Genomic DNA, 18,420 nt, shown 5'->3' with positions numbered 1-18,420 from the left:
ACATGCGGTACACCAGATAGGAGTCATTGTTTTGGAAAGTATACATCGAATTGACAACCCTTGCTGTTGCTATACATCCACTTGACAGGGATGATCGATGGCGTGGACGGAAAGCGACTCCAGAAGCCGATCCGTCCGTCCGTTTCGCCACCGCCACCGACCTCATTTCTTTAGGCTCTCGCCACTCCCGCCCATTAACTTTTTTTCTCTTTTACATACATGAGGATTGGCCCCCTTCCTCCTCCTGCCTCTCTCCACTCGTCCACTTGTCCACACCGAACCGCTTCGTGCTTAATCATTTACCTCACGCAAGCCAAACATATCACATTCCCCCACGAAAAAGACGAAGATAAGAAAGGGAAATCATATTTAAAATGGTTTGTAAATCAATAACTGTTTGCTTACACTTTTTAAAAAGTTTCATCGAAATTTAAAATATCATTCAAATATCGGTAACTCTGAAAAAATGCCTTGACCCGCAATTTTTTTTCCCTTTGAATTATCTCAGATTTTCTTACAATTAAAGTAAAAATACAACTTCATGCCATGACAAAAGATATACTTACCAACCGTGAAAAGTATGAAAAATGGATATATTGCGTAGCTCACCATTTTTGACAATTTCATTAAGCCATTGAGAGTCGATTTTAACCTTAGCTTGTTAAAAGTAGCTCGCTAAAAACCCAGATAAAGATCCACTTCCCGTCACGCATCTATCGATGTGTCTACAAATTTCAAACTTCTAATGCGATAGCTGTGAATTTCGCAACCGCCATTATTCGTATGAACTAATGATTTTTCCATATTGTGTGATGTAATTCAGCCTTCTATCCGGGACTTTACCTAATTTTATTTTATGGGGGTCATTTAATAATTTTTCAGTGCGACATGCGGGAGCACCGTGGAACTTCATGCTTTGCATAGTCGAGCCGGAACCGTCCACGTTGGCGCTCCCGCCGCCCACTTCAACTACTCGCCACCGTTACCCCTTCCAATTTTCCAATTTCATACTCTCAAGAGGAAATGTTACAGATGATCACTTACATCGTATGTCGTGATGTGTCAAAAGTAAGATGATTTGACTAAGAAATTATGTCGTAAAGAGAAACTTTTCCATTTTTCTTTTCAATAGCAACTTTATGAGATGAATATTTCAGTATGTCATAGTCATAAACATAAGTATACCCCTAGAAATAGTTAAAAATTAATGAGTCATTACATTATCCCCTGTGAGAGAATCTCCATGCTCATAAATTTAAGTGAATTGGACTTCATTAGACGCGACATGCTTTGTGGGAGAACGAAAATGTACAAATATTTCTGTAAAATAATATAAATGGAAAATTTATCGACAATTTGAAGAATTGACTACATGATAAATCGGCAACTCAAAGAAATCAAGTCAACAATTTTGGATGCAACCATCAAATAAGTAACCCTCAGTATAGTGGAATCAACTATGAAGATAATGGAGTTGAAGGAAATTGTTAACGTAGTGGAGTCAAGTAATTGTTTGTAACCTATGTTTGTATTTTACGAAATAAAACCTTCCTTTGTAACATTTGTTTGTAACTTCCTTGGTAACCTTCGTTGATAGCCGTCAATAGTATGCTTCAAATAGCCACATCGTACTTAACGGAGGCCTTTAATATAAATTGAATAAATTTATTATCTTTTCAATATCTTTACTTTCCTACACAATACTTTATTGTCCTAGCAGTAGCTTTTGGATTCACATTGTTGATTAAATTCCGACATGATATCTTTATGCTTTTGGGTCGTCTCGTTGATTAAATTTTGGTATAATTTGTTTGCATACGGTTATTGTACCAAGTATGTATGTTCCAAGCTTTGTCGTCCATTAAATTCCAGCATGGATTGTGTCTGTACAACCCAATTCTAATAAAAGTTGTTGGTGCCTTATTGCTAGTGGTATTTCTATCCAGAGTTAATGCATAACCCTAGTTTCTTTTAATTAAAAGTCGAAAAATGATTTTCAGTGAAAGATATTTCATCACATGAGTAATTCCAGCGAAAAATATATATAGTATTATCATGAGTAATACATTAATAAATCTTCATAAGATTTAGGATTTAATTAGCCAAATTTAAAAGTTTATAACTAAATTGGTTGTCATACAATAGATTTAGGACTTTTAGAATAAATTACGCCTCTAATTGGTAGGTTATAAGCTATAGATATCATTTGTATGCAAACTTAATTTTATGTAAATGTGGGCAATGGCCATATTTGTAACACGCTAATCAAAAGAATGATAGAAGGAAACTGTCATCTAATCAAGAATGGAAAAAGATATAGTCTATAGCTCAATTAAGTTGATTGATAGATATTTCGCCGAAATTTTTGCTGCAATAAAATATTTTTCACCAAAATAGTTATTTGGCTTTTATTAAAGGAGACAGGTTGTGTATTGACCCGGACGGGAAATAGCACATGTAGACAAGAGAATATAAAATTTTTACTTTAGCAAAACTGTACAAAATGAACCAAGCAAAAATTTAATTGACAACAAAAGTGGAGAATATAGCCATTCCCACAAAATCAAACGTAAACAAGCTACATCAGAATTTAAACAACGACAAAGCTTGAGAATACAAAGATGTTATGCTGGAATTTAATTGACAATATAACATTCGAGATAGAGATACACATTGGAATTTAATCAACGACATTGATATGGAAGCTACAACTAAGAACTACGTCGGAATTTAATTGATGACATTTATAGTGGTTGCATCATAGCTATCCTTGAGCAGTTCTCTTGTGGTTGTGGTCATGTCCCTTCATCTTTAAAAGTTTTGTGCAAATATATTTAGAATACCATGATCTTGTCTCGAAATGGTTGTTCCTTTAGTTATGGAACAACGGTATTTATAGTGGTTGCGTCATAACCATCCTTGAGCAGTTCTCCTATGATTATAGTCATGTCCGGTCAACTTTGAAAGTTTTGTGCACATATTTTCACAATATTATAATCTCGTCTCCAATCAGTTGTTGCTTTAAGAAGACGTGCTAACATAGCTTTAATCACTTTGTTTTCCAGTAACTTCACCCTTCATGCATTTAACTTTCTTCTAAAGCCTCGATAGTTTATCAATCATATTAACCGACACCTTTGTGCACCGTAGCTAACCATACATCGTCGTATATCGACAACTAATTGGTAGTGATCACCAACATGCGTTAATATCAATATCGATCCCTGTAGTCATCAACAATAACATGGGTTACGTGTTTGATAGTATTTGACACTTCATCACGTGTGTATCCATATCGATGACCTGATCACTTTTTCGTGCAGACAACGGAATAGAAAATATAAGAAATCTACATCATGTTCGAATCATTAGATCCAAACAATTCAAAAAATTATTTTGTGGAGTCAAATCTATCGCTAATGAACTTTATCAATTATCACCATAAAGTCCAAACATCCTTATAAATTAAGATCTGGCTTAAAATTCGGGTTGTTCTTTAGGACTTTCGTAAGGACGAACCTCATTATCTCGTTATCCAATCGGGGATTCCACGCACTATTATAATGAACTCATTATTGTCCGCTTGTAATAAGACTCGAAATAATTGCATGTGCGATGCTTCTCCCCAGCGGAAGCGCTGAAAACTACGTGCAGGCTCGAACCTGTCCGTGGAGCAAAGTAACCTTTTCTTGGACTTGTCCATCAAGACAAAAATTTGCCCTAGCGAGAGGTACGTACACATCATTCGAATGTACGCGGACCCCGTCGCGGCAGCGGCTAGCGATTAGAATCGACAAATCAAGCTTTCGAATTAGCAGTGAGTGCCGCAGAAGATGACGAATCATTACCCAATTTACCACAGACCGAATCTCGCGGGGTGCGCGAGAGAAGAAAAAAAGAGAAGGAAAAAGAAAATTGGAAGAAGAGATGGGAGCGATGGAGTATGTCGGCCAGGTTTGGATTATCTTAAAGGGAAAGATCAACGTGGCAGCCGTCCCCAGACGACAGACTAGCAGCCAAGTCGGAAACTCCCTCTCTCTCTCTCTCTCTCCTCCTCTCTCTCTAGAAATTCATATTTATATTCTCATATGGAATGCAAACCAGGGTTTTCATGCGGCAAGCGTTTTCTGGGATCATTCCAGTGAGAGAATATCCCCCATGAGCGAACGTGTTTGTCTTTTGCTCCTCTGTTCCGAGTTGTCGTAGTTCCTGAGCTTGGCAAGGAAGGTGGGGGGGAAAAAGGGAAGAAAAGGAAGGGCCATCATCGACCATGGAGGGCGAGTTCTTTACTGCAACACCGACCCCAACGGCGACGGGAACGACTGCTGAGAAGCGGAAGCAGAGACAGCAGCAGCACCATCATCACCATCACCACCACCAACAAGGTGAGAAGCCGTACAGGGGGATACGGATGAGGAAGTGGGGGAAGTGGGTGGCGGAGATCCGCGAGCCGAACAAGCGGTCGCGGATCTGGCTCGGCTCCTACACCACCCCGATCGCAGCGGCCCGCGCCTACGACACCGCGGTGTTCTACCTCCGCGGCCCCTCGGCCCGGCTCAACTTCCCCGAGCTCGTCTTCCAGGAGGACGACGAGCTCCGGGACCTGTCTGCCGCCTCCATCCGCAAGAAGGCCACCGAGGTCGGGGCCAGGGTCGACGCCCAGGCCTCCGCGGCCCAGCCCCCCGCCCCGGAGCCGAACTCAAGCCGGGTAGCCACGGAGAAGCCGGACCTGAACGAGTACCCAAAAGCGGAGAACTCGGACGGAGACTGAATTAAAGCGGGGGATCATCCATATAATCATTTAGCTTCATCTGAATTTTTTCGTTTTTTCTTTTCTTTTCCCGTTTTGCTGTAGTCCGTAGTGGGTAGCCGAGTTTTGATCTTCTCCTTTTCTTGGTTTCCACGCGCCGATTGATCTACTGAATATGAAGGGGGAAAAAGACATGGCCCTGATGAAGTTTTTTCGTTTCTTTCGATAGAGAGATGACAACAAATATGAAATACATCTCTGACGCTGGAAATATATAGAAGCAATCAGATCATATCGTGGCTCTGGCTTTGTCTGCAGTTGCTCTTTGTTTTTGTTTTTAATGTTTATAAACAATTCACAGAAGCAATCGAGAAGCGGAAAAGAGAGATCCAATCAATTTTCTCGTTCGTTTCTCGAGACATACACATCTGTCTGCTTCTATTTTTCTGGGGGGTGCGTGATCGATGGAGATTTGAATTCTGGGGAAGCTTGGACGTGAGAAGAAATGGGGACTTTGTCCAAGAACGAGCGAGGGGAACGAATAAGTAAAGAGAGGAAGCGGATGAAGGAACTGAGTACGGACCCACTGTCTCTTTCCCCCTTTGGTGTTCTTCTGGGCCAGCTCTTGCAGAAGCTGGCGTTTAAAGAAAACAAAGTAGATAAGGAGATAAGGTGGAGGAGTTAGCCACCAGGAGCCGCTTGCCTACGGTGTCCCTGTGGACACCACCAAAAAGCAATGGAACAGTAGTGTCTCTAGAAAGAGAGAGAGAGAGAGAGAGAGAGAGAGAGAGTGGTCCAGAACGAGGGAGGTTGTCACCGTCATGGAGGGCGAGGAAGAGGAGGAGGGTGGTGGTGGGAGATTACGTAAAGCTTCGTCTGCTGCTGCCGAGGGAGGTGGGTGGTGAAAGGATGGAGGAGGAGAGGGGGGGTGGAATATCATTGTGTTTTGCTTTTTTGCCCCTTTGCTTTTTCCTTCTCCTCTCTCTCTCTCTCTCTCTCTCTCTAGTAATTTTTTTATTCTGGGTCGGCGCACTATAATAAGAATAAAATAATTAAAGACGGGGCCGCCCAAGTTTTACTAATATAATCCGTCAACCATAGGAAGCATGTAAGTCCTGCGAATAGAGAAGTAATCTACTCGTCAACCAAGATTTGATTTTACTCAGTTGAGCGTCGCGATCGAAATATAATACAACGTGGCTGGCGGTCCATGAGATAGCGAATAGTAATATAGTAAGATATATATAATAAACTTGTGTTTAAGTTACGGGGTTAGTATAGTAATATAGTAAGATATATATAATAAACTTGTGTTTAAGTGACAAGGTTAGTATAATATGGCCGACCCATGAAATAGCGAGTAGTAATATAGTAAAGATATATAAACAAAACCGTGTTTTAGGGGAGTGAACGATGCTCGATCATTCTCGATTCGGAGATATTTCTTACTTGTGATCATGCACAAGAGAATCCTTATAAAAGTAACCCTCTTCACCCTGTCTTGTCCTCTCCTCCATCGCTCACATCCTCGTCGCAGCATGTCGCACTCGCCCCCTCACTCCCGTGCCTCACCACCTCTCCCTCTCCTTCGACTCCCTTCGTCGGTATACCCTGTCGATTCGCATAAACAAACACGGACATGACAGAGAGAGAGAGAGAGAGAGAGAGAGAGAGAGAGTGGGAGGGAGAGAATGACGCTGATGGAGACAAACTGTCTGTTGGAGGAGTCGACTGCGACGGCAGGCGGTGGTCATGTTGCTTGGAGGAGAAGAGATGGGCAAACGGAAGAAAAGGAGAGAAGGGAAGGGGAAAAAAAATAATTCAAAAGGTGATACCTCTCAACCCCGTAGCTTTAGGTTGCCCATAAGTCCATGTATCAAAACAATAGTAAAAAGTCAAAATTAGAAAGTTCAATCGCAAAGTGACCCGTTGCCTGCAAAACAAAATGTTTTGAAGAGTCCAACCTAAATTTTTTTAAACATGTCGAGATAAAGTCAATATACTATTTTCGGCATGCATGTGGGATTAATAGGACAGAGATGCCTTCACTAATTTTTGTGCCAAATGTCCTCTCAAAACATATGTTCTAAGAAATGCCTAGAAAAAATTAAACAATATAATTCCAAACACAGGCCACCTAACTCTTGACCTACTTTACCATTTATGTCGGAACCTAACGCCGCGAAGAGACTTTGGACGAATAGGTAGAAGAACACGAAGGCGTCGTAGTGGTAAATTATATAGGCCTTGAACTTTTTTTGGAGGCGACATTCAATTACCATCTTTTGTGCCACGTGAAAAATAATTATACATGTATACACATAGATTGATTAAAGTGAAAGTGTGAGACAAAATAATGAATATATGTGACAGCCGTGTTTAACGGGAATAAATACCGAACCAAACATTATTGGGGGGCGCTCTTTTACATAGGGATCCCACTTTTGACGTCCGAATTGCTCGAGCCGGAAGGACGGCGGAGACGCCGCCACGTGCGCCGCCACGTCACCATCTACGGCCGCGGAGCTCGACACGAGGAAACGCCAAGAACCGAGGCGGCCATGAAAAGCTACGTGCCCGATGGTTGGAGTGGAGGGGGATATTCTACAGACATATGCTCGCATTATTGGACGGTCCGCTCGTATTTCTTTTTTTTTAATAATCTTTTGTCGAATCGCTCGATGCGCTTTCCCTAAAGGAATTTCCTCAGGTTGGTGCAATAGCAAGTTAAGGCAAAGGAAAAATCCAGATTAGCATTATATTCGCCATCAAGGGTCCGCCCACCTGGCTATCCTTTTCAATCTAATCTATCCGAACCCCACGGCCAAAGCGTGGATTTTCCTTAGATACCACGTTATGTTATCACTTGCGGAATTGTTAATTAGCGCCAACTTGGCCACTGCTAGGGATAACTGGAGGTGATTGGTTTCCGATCTAGTCTAATTCCAGTATAAAAAAATCGGACAGGAGGAATCTAGGATTGGACCTGGTTCGATTTAGTTCTCGATTGGTCTAATGAAACCGATCGTGGGGCGAAAGAGAAAGATCAAAAGAAGAGAGGAAGCATGCATGTGACATCTGAAAAATAAAACTAAATAAATAATAATCGATCCGGTCGGTTCGTTTCCCTTTTGGAATCTGAAGCCGGATTGCCTAGACACCGGTTCGACTTTTAGGAATCGAGAACCATACCGACATTCTCGGGGATCGAACTTGTTCAATTCAATTCTAATGATTCCCAATTCAATCGGTCCGTCTTGCTCAACCCGAACCCGAAGGGTAATTGCTGGTTTGGGCTGGGCGGGCTTTTGTCAAAATTTTGGTTCAGCCGAAACGTTTCGTCTCGAGGCTTTTCCACCTAAACCGAGGCAAGGCCATATGACCCGAAGCGTATAGGATTGGCCATTCCGGGTCGGTCGGAGATGGAGGCTGGAAATTCAATTCCGTGCTCTTTTTTTCGTGTATAAAATGTATATAAATTTTCTCTTACTTGAGCACCGAAATCTCGGAAGTTTTAAAAATGCGTTTTCCATACCTCAACTCAACCAATCCACCCAAATTCTCAATCCAAGTCTACCACCGCCCGCCTTCGTTGCTAAGCCACCACTCCCGCCGCCTAAGACCGCCCCGCGGATGCGCCTTCCCAAATCAGAGCCCGAAAACAGAGGTAATGTTGTTTCTCCAATCAGACTAGTTTGAACTAGCAAAAGACATATTTGGGACATGTGGACCGACATGGGCCTAGTACAGCCCAAAATATATTGAGCCAACTTGGGCAGGCCTGTGCAGTACGTTTTTTATTTTAGCACATCCCTTGTTGCTCCCGTATGGCGTATCCGTTGTGCCCGTGTGATTTGACTGTCGTGCGGTCAAAATGTGTTAAAATACACAGGCAAGCAACTAATAAGACTTATAAATACGGGCGTGGGGGTAATTACTCAATTATGCCGAGACCCCCATGCGTCATAGAGTGACATATGCCCTCGCTCTGACTTAAATTTGCCACTCTTTAGCATTCCATCCAATGTTGAGTTAAAATGCATACATATGAATGCACGTGAATTTTCCATGTCAAATCCATCTTAAAATCATCTGTCACATAAGCATTTTAGCGGAGCGGGATGTTACAAAACTGTTTAAAGGGGTATATTTGGATCAAGGTATCGGTTTTGAATTATGTGAGATGAAAATTAATTTAAGATCAATGTGTTATAAAGATATTGGTTGTGTTGACCCTTTTAACAAAAGCAAATCCAAGCTCTATGTAGATTAGTCAACCCCTTTGAAGTGTTCAGTGTTTTGGCATGGATTTTATTTTAAATACTATGCCACAAAAGGGTAGAAGATCCTTTGAAGTCTGGGAGATCTTTCGACCTCCTACATCTGACGTTTCAATTCATCCTCTCAATTCGAACCAATACCGAGAGTTTGGAACCTGAATTGCAAGTTGCAAACGTGGGATTAATAGTGCTTCTGGTTGGGGCAATCTTACAGATCCACGAAGCAAGCAGCTTCATTTTCGCGGGAGGCAAGTGAGAGATTACGCGCATAATCAAACCCGTCACGCATGGACCCATACCAAAAAGGTAAAACGAAGGGCCAAAGGCCCAACGGCAACATGTACTGCACAATCCCTTTGGTCTTGAAAGGCCTCATCCCATGGGGGAAACCAGCAGAAGCAACGTACTGGTGAGCATGCCGACACTCGCTGACGAAGGCCGGCCACCCTCGCTTGCAGGCACGCCATGAGTGGGGCGGCCGTGCCGCTGCCGATGCCCCCAACTCTCCCCCTCCCCACCTATTGCTTTCTTTGATTGCAAATGCTATTCTCTTTCAATTTTATTGTTTTGTTTATTTATGTTGGCGCGATCATATATGTCAATGTTTTCTTTGGTAAATATGAATCCCAAATTGGATTCAATTCTCAAGCCAATTAAAAAGATCAAATTGACTCTAATCAAAGCATACAAGGACAATTTCGATCAAATCAATTTTTAAGTATCAAAATAAAAATATTAACTAGGAATTTTGATATCGATATTAACTCGTTTTGAAATATATAAAGAGAATAAAAGAATAAAAGGAAAAGCACAGAAACGGGCTTAGCTTTGTTTAGAGAACAACAAGGAAAGGGAGGGAAAATGTACAAAAATTGCAGAAATATATTAAGGGTAACTTGAGGTATTAACGACTCGACGAATAAGAGAAAATTAAGGGCTATAAGTTAGGCGAGGCTATTTTCACCTTGTATATCACTAAATCCACTCTATATTACTAAAGTAAATAAATATCACCCTTAATCTTCACTTGAAAATTAAAGTGGTTGATTATCCGCTTTCCTTTGTTTTGACTTTTCTCTACGAAAGTTCTACTTTCCATATCACGTGTTTCTTTTTGCAATTTTTAAGTGGGTATCATTATACATATCAAACGCATTACTTTTTTCATCTTCAGATTTTACCTCCGTACATTGTAGTTTCGTCGGAGAGCGAACCATTAAAAAAACCCAGTTCTTTTCATTTTGTTAAGCAAATTTTTGGTTCGATTGTCAAATAAAATAAAGAAAAGAATTGAGCATAAACAACTTTTTAACATGGATAAATGTTCTGTAAATATTTATTTGGTTGTGCATATCACTACCAAGTTCCTTTTTCTTAATTGTTTTCATATACGCATAATGGATGATTATATAAAGAAAAATTTTCAATGACATGCAAAAAAAAAATCACAATTAGATTATCCAATATGAAAATCAATTAAGTCCATGCTTTTCACAAGTTAATGGGAAAAAAAAAATCAAAACTTCGATTAAAATCTCACTCATGTTCGATCGAAATCACGATTTTTTCTTAATTTCTTGTATCCAATTTCCCTTTTGATTTTTCGTGTTTCGCTCGTTTTACCGGCGACCGGCGGCGCACGGACGGAAAAGCAACCAACTTTTTCCACGCCAGCTCTTGTCAGCTCGGCTCGTGGACAACCTCCGGGACCTGGCGCCGCGGGGAGCTGCCGGGCCGCCACGTGTCCTCACGTGTCCGATTGACCCGACCGCATCGACCCCCCACCATCATTCATTCTCTCCTATCTCTCTGAAATCACACCCGCTTTGTCTTAGCGGTTACGCCACCACGTGGGCCCCGCGCATACGGCAGCGAGCGGATCGATCCGACGGCCCACGATCCGTCTTCGTCCCCGATAGGCCCAAAGCTAGGGTTTGCGGGAGCTCCCCCCTCCGACGGCCGCCTACGGTATATAAGCGGCGCGGGCCTCTCCGAGCCGGTGCGGTGCAGTGTCGGTTCTGCCCTCCCACCACCCAAAAAAAAACCAAAAAAACCTCCGCAATTTTATTCTTCTATCGATTCGTCGTCCTCTCCTCCGCCGCCGCCTTGGCCGTCCGGTCCGGCCTCGGCCTGGTTTCTCCGGCGATCCTATCTTCAGTTTTGTCTCCGCTCGTCGTCTCCCTCGTTTCGAAGAAAGCACTCAAAAAAAAAAAAAGATTTTTTTTCACGGGAAAAGCACACGATCAGGCTATATTCCTTTAGGGTTCTTCAAATTTTTTGGGGATTCTTTGTTCAGGAGAAGGGGGGGTCTTCAATTCTTACCGGGAAGAGGAAAAGCAAACAGTTTTGTGAGAGATTAGGGGTTAGGGTTTTCGTGTTTTCTGTTCTTTTTTTTTTCTCGCGATCGGGACTAGGTAATGGCGCAGATTCAGGCGCAACATCAGGCCGCCGCCGCGGGGGCGATCGGCGGCCCGAACGGCGTCCCGGCGGCCGGCGCCGGGGGCGCGAGCCCGTATCTCTCGACGTCGCTGTACGTCGGGGACCTGGACTTCACCGTCAACGACTCGCAGCTCTACGATCTGTTCAACCAGGTCGGCCAGGTCGTCTCCGTGAGGGTTTGCCGGGATCTGAGCACCCGCCGGTCCCTGGGCTATGGCTACGTGAACTATAGCGACCCTCAGGATGGTTAGTTTGTCTTCGCTGGATATATTCGAGTTTAATTATCCTCTTTGCCTAACCGATTATGTGCTTTGTCGTGGACGCTGAATGAGATTGAGTGTAAAGTGCTGCGATTTTGGTTGAGATTTTGCTAACGTGCGCTGTTTGATTTGTATTAAGCAATGTAAATGTTAGGATTTGGCATTGCATTTGGCAGAATATGGTCATTATAGCCGTCGATTTGTAAATATGATTGATTGTCCGCAAAATATTGAGATTGATGGTGAGATTCTGATTGGGTAAAGATGCGAGGACTGCCTTGGCAGGGCAGCTTGGAGTTTCATGCGCATTATGTGGTCATGAAACCATTTTATGATCTTTGTTGGGTGTCATCTCTTTTTGCTGTGTTGCGGTCTTCTATTTTTATCTGCCACATTATAATTTCTGAATGAGAAGCCGTTTGATGGAATTTGCTGGTGTGTTAAAGTAGGCCAATTTGGAGTTCTCTTGTAACTCTAGAACATAGTTTTATCCTGGTAACGCCCAATCACTTTGCCAAACGCTAGATTGATAGTGACATGTGAGCGACGTGATGCTCCATCTGTCTCTTCTTTTAAAGAGACTGAAATTTTTCCTGGAAGTTTGTAATGGGAGAGTTTGTGTCCTTGGAGAAGAAGGAACTGTGGCAACTGATTTTGTGAGGGCATCTTATTAAACCCTCAGTTCTGAATTATGCCTCTATCTGAACTGCTGAGGAAGAGTTCTCCTTGTTTCTCGTTAATTAGTGCAGTTTTTAGGTTGTCAGCTTGTATTTGACACTCTTGTTTCACCAGTCACGAAGTCTTTTCCCGTGTAAGCCGCTTTCTTTTTCACAGCATTGTTTCTGCAGCTTTCGCTGGCTTCGGTTTTCATTATTTCTCTGCTTGTATCAATACTGTTATCCACTAGTCTTTGATCTCTTTGCCATGCTCCATCTCCCTGCTAATGTGTATGCTTGCATGCATGCGTTCTTGTGGTTTGTTTTGGAAGTTCATGTGTATTTCTATGTTGACCCAATGCGCAATAATGCAGCGGCAAGGGCCTTGGATGCACTAAATTTCACTCTAGTGAATAACAAGGCCATTCGAGTTATGTATTCCCATAGGGATCCTAGCATCCGCAAGAGTGGAGCTGCGAACATATTTATCAAGGTACTACTATTTCCTTTCGCACACATTTGAGAACTTGCTCCCTTGAATTGCTTGACCTCTCAGTATTTTTTTTCTCCTAAAAAGTATTAAATGAGGTGATGGATTTTGATGGAGAACATGTCTAGTTTGTCTAGTGGCTTAATTTAATATTGCTTCTATACTTTTTTTCCCCAAGCATTAATGTCTCCATTTTTCCTGGGATGTGTAGAATCTGGACAAGGCGATTGACCACAAAGCACTGCACGAAACTTTTTCTACATTTGGCAACATTCTTTCCTGCAAAGTGGCCAATGATGCTCAAGGCCAATCAAAGGGTTATGGATTCGTTCAATTTAATAATGAAGAATCAGCTCAAAATGCAATAGATAAGTTGAATGGAATGCTGATCAACGATAAACAAGTTTATGTTGGACACTTTCTCCGCAAGCAAGAAAGGGATACTGCTCTTAACAAGACAAAATTCAACAATGTGTATGTAAAAAACTTATCAGAATCGACTACAGATGAGGATTTGAAGAGGACATTTGGTGAGTATGGGCCCATAACCAGTGCTGTAGTAATGAAAGATGGAGAGGGTAAATCAAAATGTTTTGGATTTGTCAATTTTGAAAATGCAGATGATGCTGCCAAAGCAGTTGACTCTTTGAATGGTAAGAAGATTGATGAGAAGGAATGGTATGTTGGAAGAGCCCAGAAAAAGTCTGAAAGAGAGCTCGAACTGAAAGCACGGTTTGAGCAGAGCATGAAGGAAACAGTAGACAAATTTCAAGGTGTAAATCTCTATGTTAAGAATCTCAATGACAGCATTGATGATGAGAAACTCAAGGAATTGTTCTCAGAGTTTGGAACAATTACTTCCTGTAAGGTCAGTAAGTAGTCTATTGACAAATTTTAAAAATGCCTTTGTCCCTGATCTAACTTTCGAATAGGGAGTCCATAAATTATCTTATTCCATGCGGTTAAACAGGTTATGCGTGATCCTAATGGAATTAGCAGGGGCTCTGGATTTGTGGCATTCTCATCTCCTGATGAAGCAGCTCGAGCTGTAAGTCCTGAAATTGTTGGCATCTGGTTGACAGAGTGTTTACTTGCACAATATGTATCTGGGAAGTATCATGTCTTTGTGTATTGCAGCTTGCTGGTATGAATAATAAGATGGTTGTCAGCAAACCTCTATATGTTGCACTTGCCCAAAGGAAAGAAGAGAGAAGAGCAAGATTGCAGGTAAATAACTATGGTGGCATATTGCAGGATGAATGAATATCCTGGTTGTTTTTCATAGCTTTGATTGATTTTCCTTCCTCATTCCCTGTTTGATCTGCTGTATTGCTTTTCACGTGCTTAATTTGTTTGCATACATCTGTCATACTGGTGGCTTCACAATTCACAAGTTCAGTTTCAAGTTTGCAATTCAAAAAATTACTTTTAGACTGGAGTTTGGCCGATATTATTCTCGTTGTTTTTTTATCTGACTAGGCTTACACATGCAAATAATTTTTTGGTTTTGTTGAATCAACTTGGGTTTTTCATTCATTAGGAGTTTATGTAGTTTTTTTGTTTTTTTTTTTGTGGGTAAAGAGGAGCTTTATGTAGTTTGTCTGACCATTTTGCAAAAATGTATTGTCAAGGTCATTAATTGAAAAACGAAATAGGATATCAATTGAAGATGTGGAGTGTTCCATGATTTTCCATCCATCTTTCCATTTGAAATCAACAGTTAACATGTAACTTACTACAGTTTTTTCAATTGTCTCTTGGCATTTCATTGCTGGAGATTTTACTAGCTATTGGGTCTTTTTGAAGCTTAGGGGTGATTGGTCTCGGGGTTAGTCAGGTCCAGCCTAAATTCTGGAACTGATCACGTGACTCCCGGTTCCTGAATTGGCGAGTTCCTATCTGATTCGCAGTTCAACCTGGGAACCTGTCCATTATATGTTTTGTAGGAACTTAAGTGTTATCATAAAACTATTAAAATAGCACCTATACAATACCAAAATATTAGTTGGTCAAGTGGTTATGTTATTGGTTCATCTTGAGATCATGGTTCAATTGTCAATGCTTGCAAAAATAAATTTCCTTTCTTAAAAGAGCTACAAAATCAGTTTAGAACCCGGTTGAACCTGTTCAGAATCGGTTTGAACCTGTTTTCGGGTAGAATGGTTCTGGTCTTGGAACGGGGAACTGAACTGGTTCTCTCTAGAATTGACCTTGAAATGGTCGGTCCAGGTTGGTTTGGTCCAGTTCTCAACCCTAGTTGAAGTATAACCGTCCATCCTGAGAAAGTTCTTCTGATTTCTTTTGTTGCTTTCTCTTCAGGCACAGTTCTCGCAGATGAGACCCATCGCTATGGCACCATCTGTTGGTCCTCGAATGCCTATGTATCCTCCTGGTGCTCCAGGCTTGGGGCAACAGTTTTTATATGGCCAAGGTCCACCTGCCATAATTCCTCCACAGGTAAGTATCAATTTTGGCATAAGTCAATGTGGTGATGTTTTTTGTTAATTTGTTTCTTTCTTTTGTTCTGAATAAAACTTCGTTCATCTTGCCACTGATTAGTTAAATGTTGAGTAACTTTTCTTTCATAATCTTCTTTTTCGAGTGATTGTTGCTATCCCTTTTGTGCCATTTACATAGTTTTCTGTCCGTGGCTCTTTCATCTGGCCTTTGTATCTGTTGAATAAGGTGTCTATGTTCTAGTCAGATGGAGTTTATAGTTGCCCACAAAGGTGTGTGCTTTTATACGTTTACCATATGTAGTCTTCAATATCTGTTGATTGTTATTTTGCATCTTGTGATCCAATTAAATTCCATGCCCAAGTTACATGCATCCTGGATCTATTAAACGACGAATAAGGCACGTATGTATTATTGAGTCAAACCTATTCAGCTCAAAACATTTTGTTTTATTGACGCATCAACTAATATGGCGTCTTATCATTGTCAAAGCATGTATAATTGTTTTCTCTCTACTATATCAAATAAACTTGGCAAATTTATTTTACAAACTCTTTATATTTAAACTTCTCCCTGTGTGGTCCAAGTCTAAGGAATGTGTTTGGAGTTCTTGATGTAATATCAAGCCATCACATGCTGGCCTCTGAGCTTCATTGAAGGTCATCTATTTGAGTTTTTGGGCATTGTTGGAGATAGTTGTTGGAATTGTAGCAGATATGTCTGGGTAAGAGTCCACGTGGCTTGTGGTATAGTTCATGAATTTGCCAATGCATTACCATAATGCTATTTGTAATACAATTTTGATGTTATTGATCTTGTGTATTCTCTAGGCTGGATTTGGTTATCATCAGCAACTTGTTCCTGGGATGAGGCCTGGTGGGGCTCCTATGCCCAATTACTTTGTTCCCCTTGTCCAACAGGGTCAACAGGGTCAACGTCCTGGAGGACGACGGGGAGCAGGTCCTGTGCAACAAAATCAGCAGCCTGTGCCGTTGATGCAGCAGCAGGTTGGTCGAGAGTGAACTCAGACATTTTGTTCTATAAGACAGGTCATTATCTGTTCATAAATACCTGTTCTGTTTCATGACCAGATGCTCCCAAGAGGACGCATGTATCGGTACCCTGGTCGCAATTTGCAGGAAGTGCCAATGGCAGGTTCCGGAGGCATGTTTCCTGTTCCTTATGGCATGGGTGACATGGCTTTGCGGGAGCCTTCGGTTCCACAACCCTTGCCAATCACAGCGCTGGCTACAGCGCTTGCAAATTCTTCACCTGAACAGCAGAGAACAGTAAGTCAAAAATGAAATCGCTTTGCAGTGAAAAGGTTTATCTTCCCTTGATACTTGAGTCTGAATCTGCGACCTCTGCTTTCTCTGATCTATCACTCAGCTGCTGGGTGAAAGTTTATACCCATTGGTGGATCAGCTGGAGCACGATAATGCAGCCAAAGTGACTGGCATGCTTTTGGAAATGGACCAGACTGAGGTTTTGCATCTGCTCGAGTCACCGGATGCACTGAAGGCAAAGGTCGAGGAGGCAATGGATGTCCTGAGGAGCAGCGCTCCTCAGCAGCAGCAGGCTAACAACCCAGTGGATCAGCTGGCTGGTCTATCCTTGAGTGATAACCTTGTCTCTTAAGTGTCTGGCTTGAAGGAGAGATGTTGGACGCTGGAGCCTTGACGTATGTCTTTTGAGAGGCACCATGCGTTTTTGATGGGCTGCTAAAAATTTGCTCATTTTGGTTAAGACTTTGGTATTTACTTAGACTGGTTTGCACGTTTAGCTATGAAACCTGGTGTGGGATCGGAGATTATTTTGTGTCTTTGTTGCTGTTGGTGTTGATGTTTGCTGTGGATTTGTTCTGCATTTCCTTTCTCGTCTTTCACATCAGTCTATGGCGTTGTCTGTGGGTAATGGTTTTCAAGAACATGGGATTGGACTGCATGTGTGTGAAGTAACGGGATAGAACTTGTGCCCCGTGTGGTAGTTCGGATGAGTCCAGGTAGGATAATCTGTTATCCTATCCGATGTTTGGGAACTCCACCGGATTGGACAAATCCGGGTACATTGACAAATCTGGATGCATCTCGATAAAACCCCAGATAAAAAATCCGGGGGAGAGGGTGGGATAAATCCTGATTGGATAAGAGATTGCAAGTATTTACATCAAAATCGATCCAACTAACCCTTCGACTTTGACTCTGCCTTTCCGATTCGTTGTCTGCTCTCTCCTTTACCTGTCTCGGTTCCAATTGGTGGAAGACGAGACAAAAGTGTCACTACTTCTTGTCTTCTTCCTTACTCTTCTTTTCCCATTCCGTTTGTTGTACGCCAGCAATTGAGTGTCCCTTCCTTTGGATCACGGACGCGATGAATGTGATGGCCAAGACTAGCTGGGCAAAGGTTTTCTCATAGGCGTCTGTTGGACTAACTGAAGCATTGTTTACACTACCTGAACCATCAGCGGCTGAACTCTGGCTCCGCCTGCTCTTCATTGACACAGTGATCAATATCGTGGTGGACAAAAACAAGTTCCGCCGTGATTCCAGAATCCCACGGGGGACATTGTCTCGAGAGAAGCGATGCAGTTGAAAAATGCAAGTCCTCTTTCTAAGGATTGATTTAGTTTGAAGTTCTGAAAAGGTTATCTAACTCCCCGAAATGGTTGAGGACTAGCGCAAGAGTTTTAATAAGTGGGGATAGAGCACTCAAGCTGACCTAACCCGGATGGATACTGAAGATGGCGCGCATTGGCTTTGGTTGGCGACTGGCAGGCTTAGCTTACGTCGTTTTTTCCACTGCCACTTTAGTGATCCATTAACTAGCTTGCTGCTCGCTCTCTTGCTTTTGAGAGGCGAAGGGGGTTTTGGCTTATGGTTTCCAAGCCTGGTGCGAAGCGAACAGATTGGATTTCACCTGTGATCAGATCAGTGTGCAACCTTGCGCACCAGCCCAGCTAAAGGAAGGAGCTTTGGAAGAGTCAATGTTGGTGGTTGCCTGAAATTAAATTCTCCCACCCATCCTTTGTGTCATAGTTTGAGATTTACTGATTTGTGTTGCTGCTGCACGACAATGTTGGTGATCGCCA

At 42.1% G+C, this 18,420-nt stretch overlaps 2 protein-coding genes across 2 annotated transcripts; both read left to right on the top strand.

Moving 5' to 3' along the window:
- Positions 1–3,993: 3,993 nt before the first annotated feature.
- Positions 3,994–5,067, top strand: LOC104447873 (ethylene-responsive transcription factor RAP2-1). The gene has a single exon (XM_018876755.2). The coding sequence runs from the start codon at positions 4,271–4,273 to the stop codon at positions 4,769–4,771; it is 501 nt and encodes a 166-aa protein (XP_018732300.1). The 5' UTR covers positions 3,994–4,270; the 3' UTR covers positions 4,772–5,067.
- A 6,380-nt stretch (positions 5,068–11,447) lies between these two features.
- Positions 11,448–17,217, top strand: LOC104447874 (polyadenylate-binding protein 2). Its single transcript, XM_010061603.3, has 9 exons — positions 11,448–11,715; positions 12,760–12,878; positions 13,087–13,743; positions 13,846–13,923; positions 14,013–14,102; positions 15,195–15,332; positions 16,163–16,339; positions 16,424–16,621; positions 16,722–17,217. The coding sequence occupies exons 1-9, from the start codon at positions 11,448–11,450 to the stop codon at positions 16,968–16,970; spliced, it is 1,974 nt and encodes a 657-aa protein (XP_010059905.2). The 3' UTR covers positions 16,971–17,217.
- Positions 17,218–18,420: the final 1,203 nt, after the last annotated feature.

The sequence above is a fragment of the Eucalyptus grandis genome, chromosome 6 (genome assembly GCF_016545825.1).
Source record: "Eucalyptus grandis isolate ANBG69807.140 chromosome 6, ASM1654582v1, whole genome shotgun sequence".
Lineage (NCBI taxonomy): Eukaryota > Viridiplantae > Streptophyta > Magnoliopsida > Myrtales > Myrtaceae > Eucalyptus > Eucalyptus grandis.
The sequence above is the reverse complement of the archived record's forward strand: the minus strand, read 5'-3'. Positions and strand labels throughout refer to the sequence as shown.

Coding starts and splice junctions, on each gene's coding strand:
- LOC104447873 (XM_018876755.2), top strand. CDS start 4,271: ATGGAGGGCGAGTTCTTTACTGCAACACCGACCCCAACGGCGACGGGA.
- LOC104447874 (XM_010061603.3), top strand. CDS start 11,448: ATGGCGCAGATTCAGGCGCAACATCAGGCCGCCGCCGCGGGGGCGATC. Junction 16,340..16,423: donor TGCCGTTGATGCAGCAGCAG/GTTGGTCGAGAG, acceptor TTTCATGACCAG/ATGCTCCCAAGAGGACGCAT. Junction 16,622..16,721: donor CACCTGAACAGCAGAGAACA/GTAAGTCAAAAA, acceptor TCTATCACTCAG/CTGCTGGGTGAAAGTTTATA.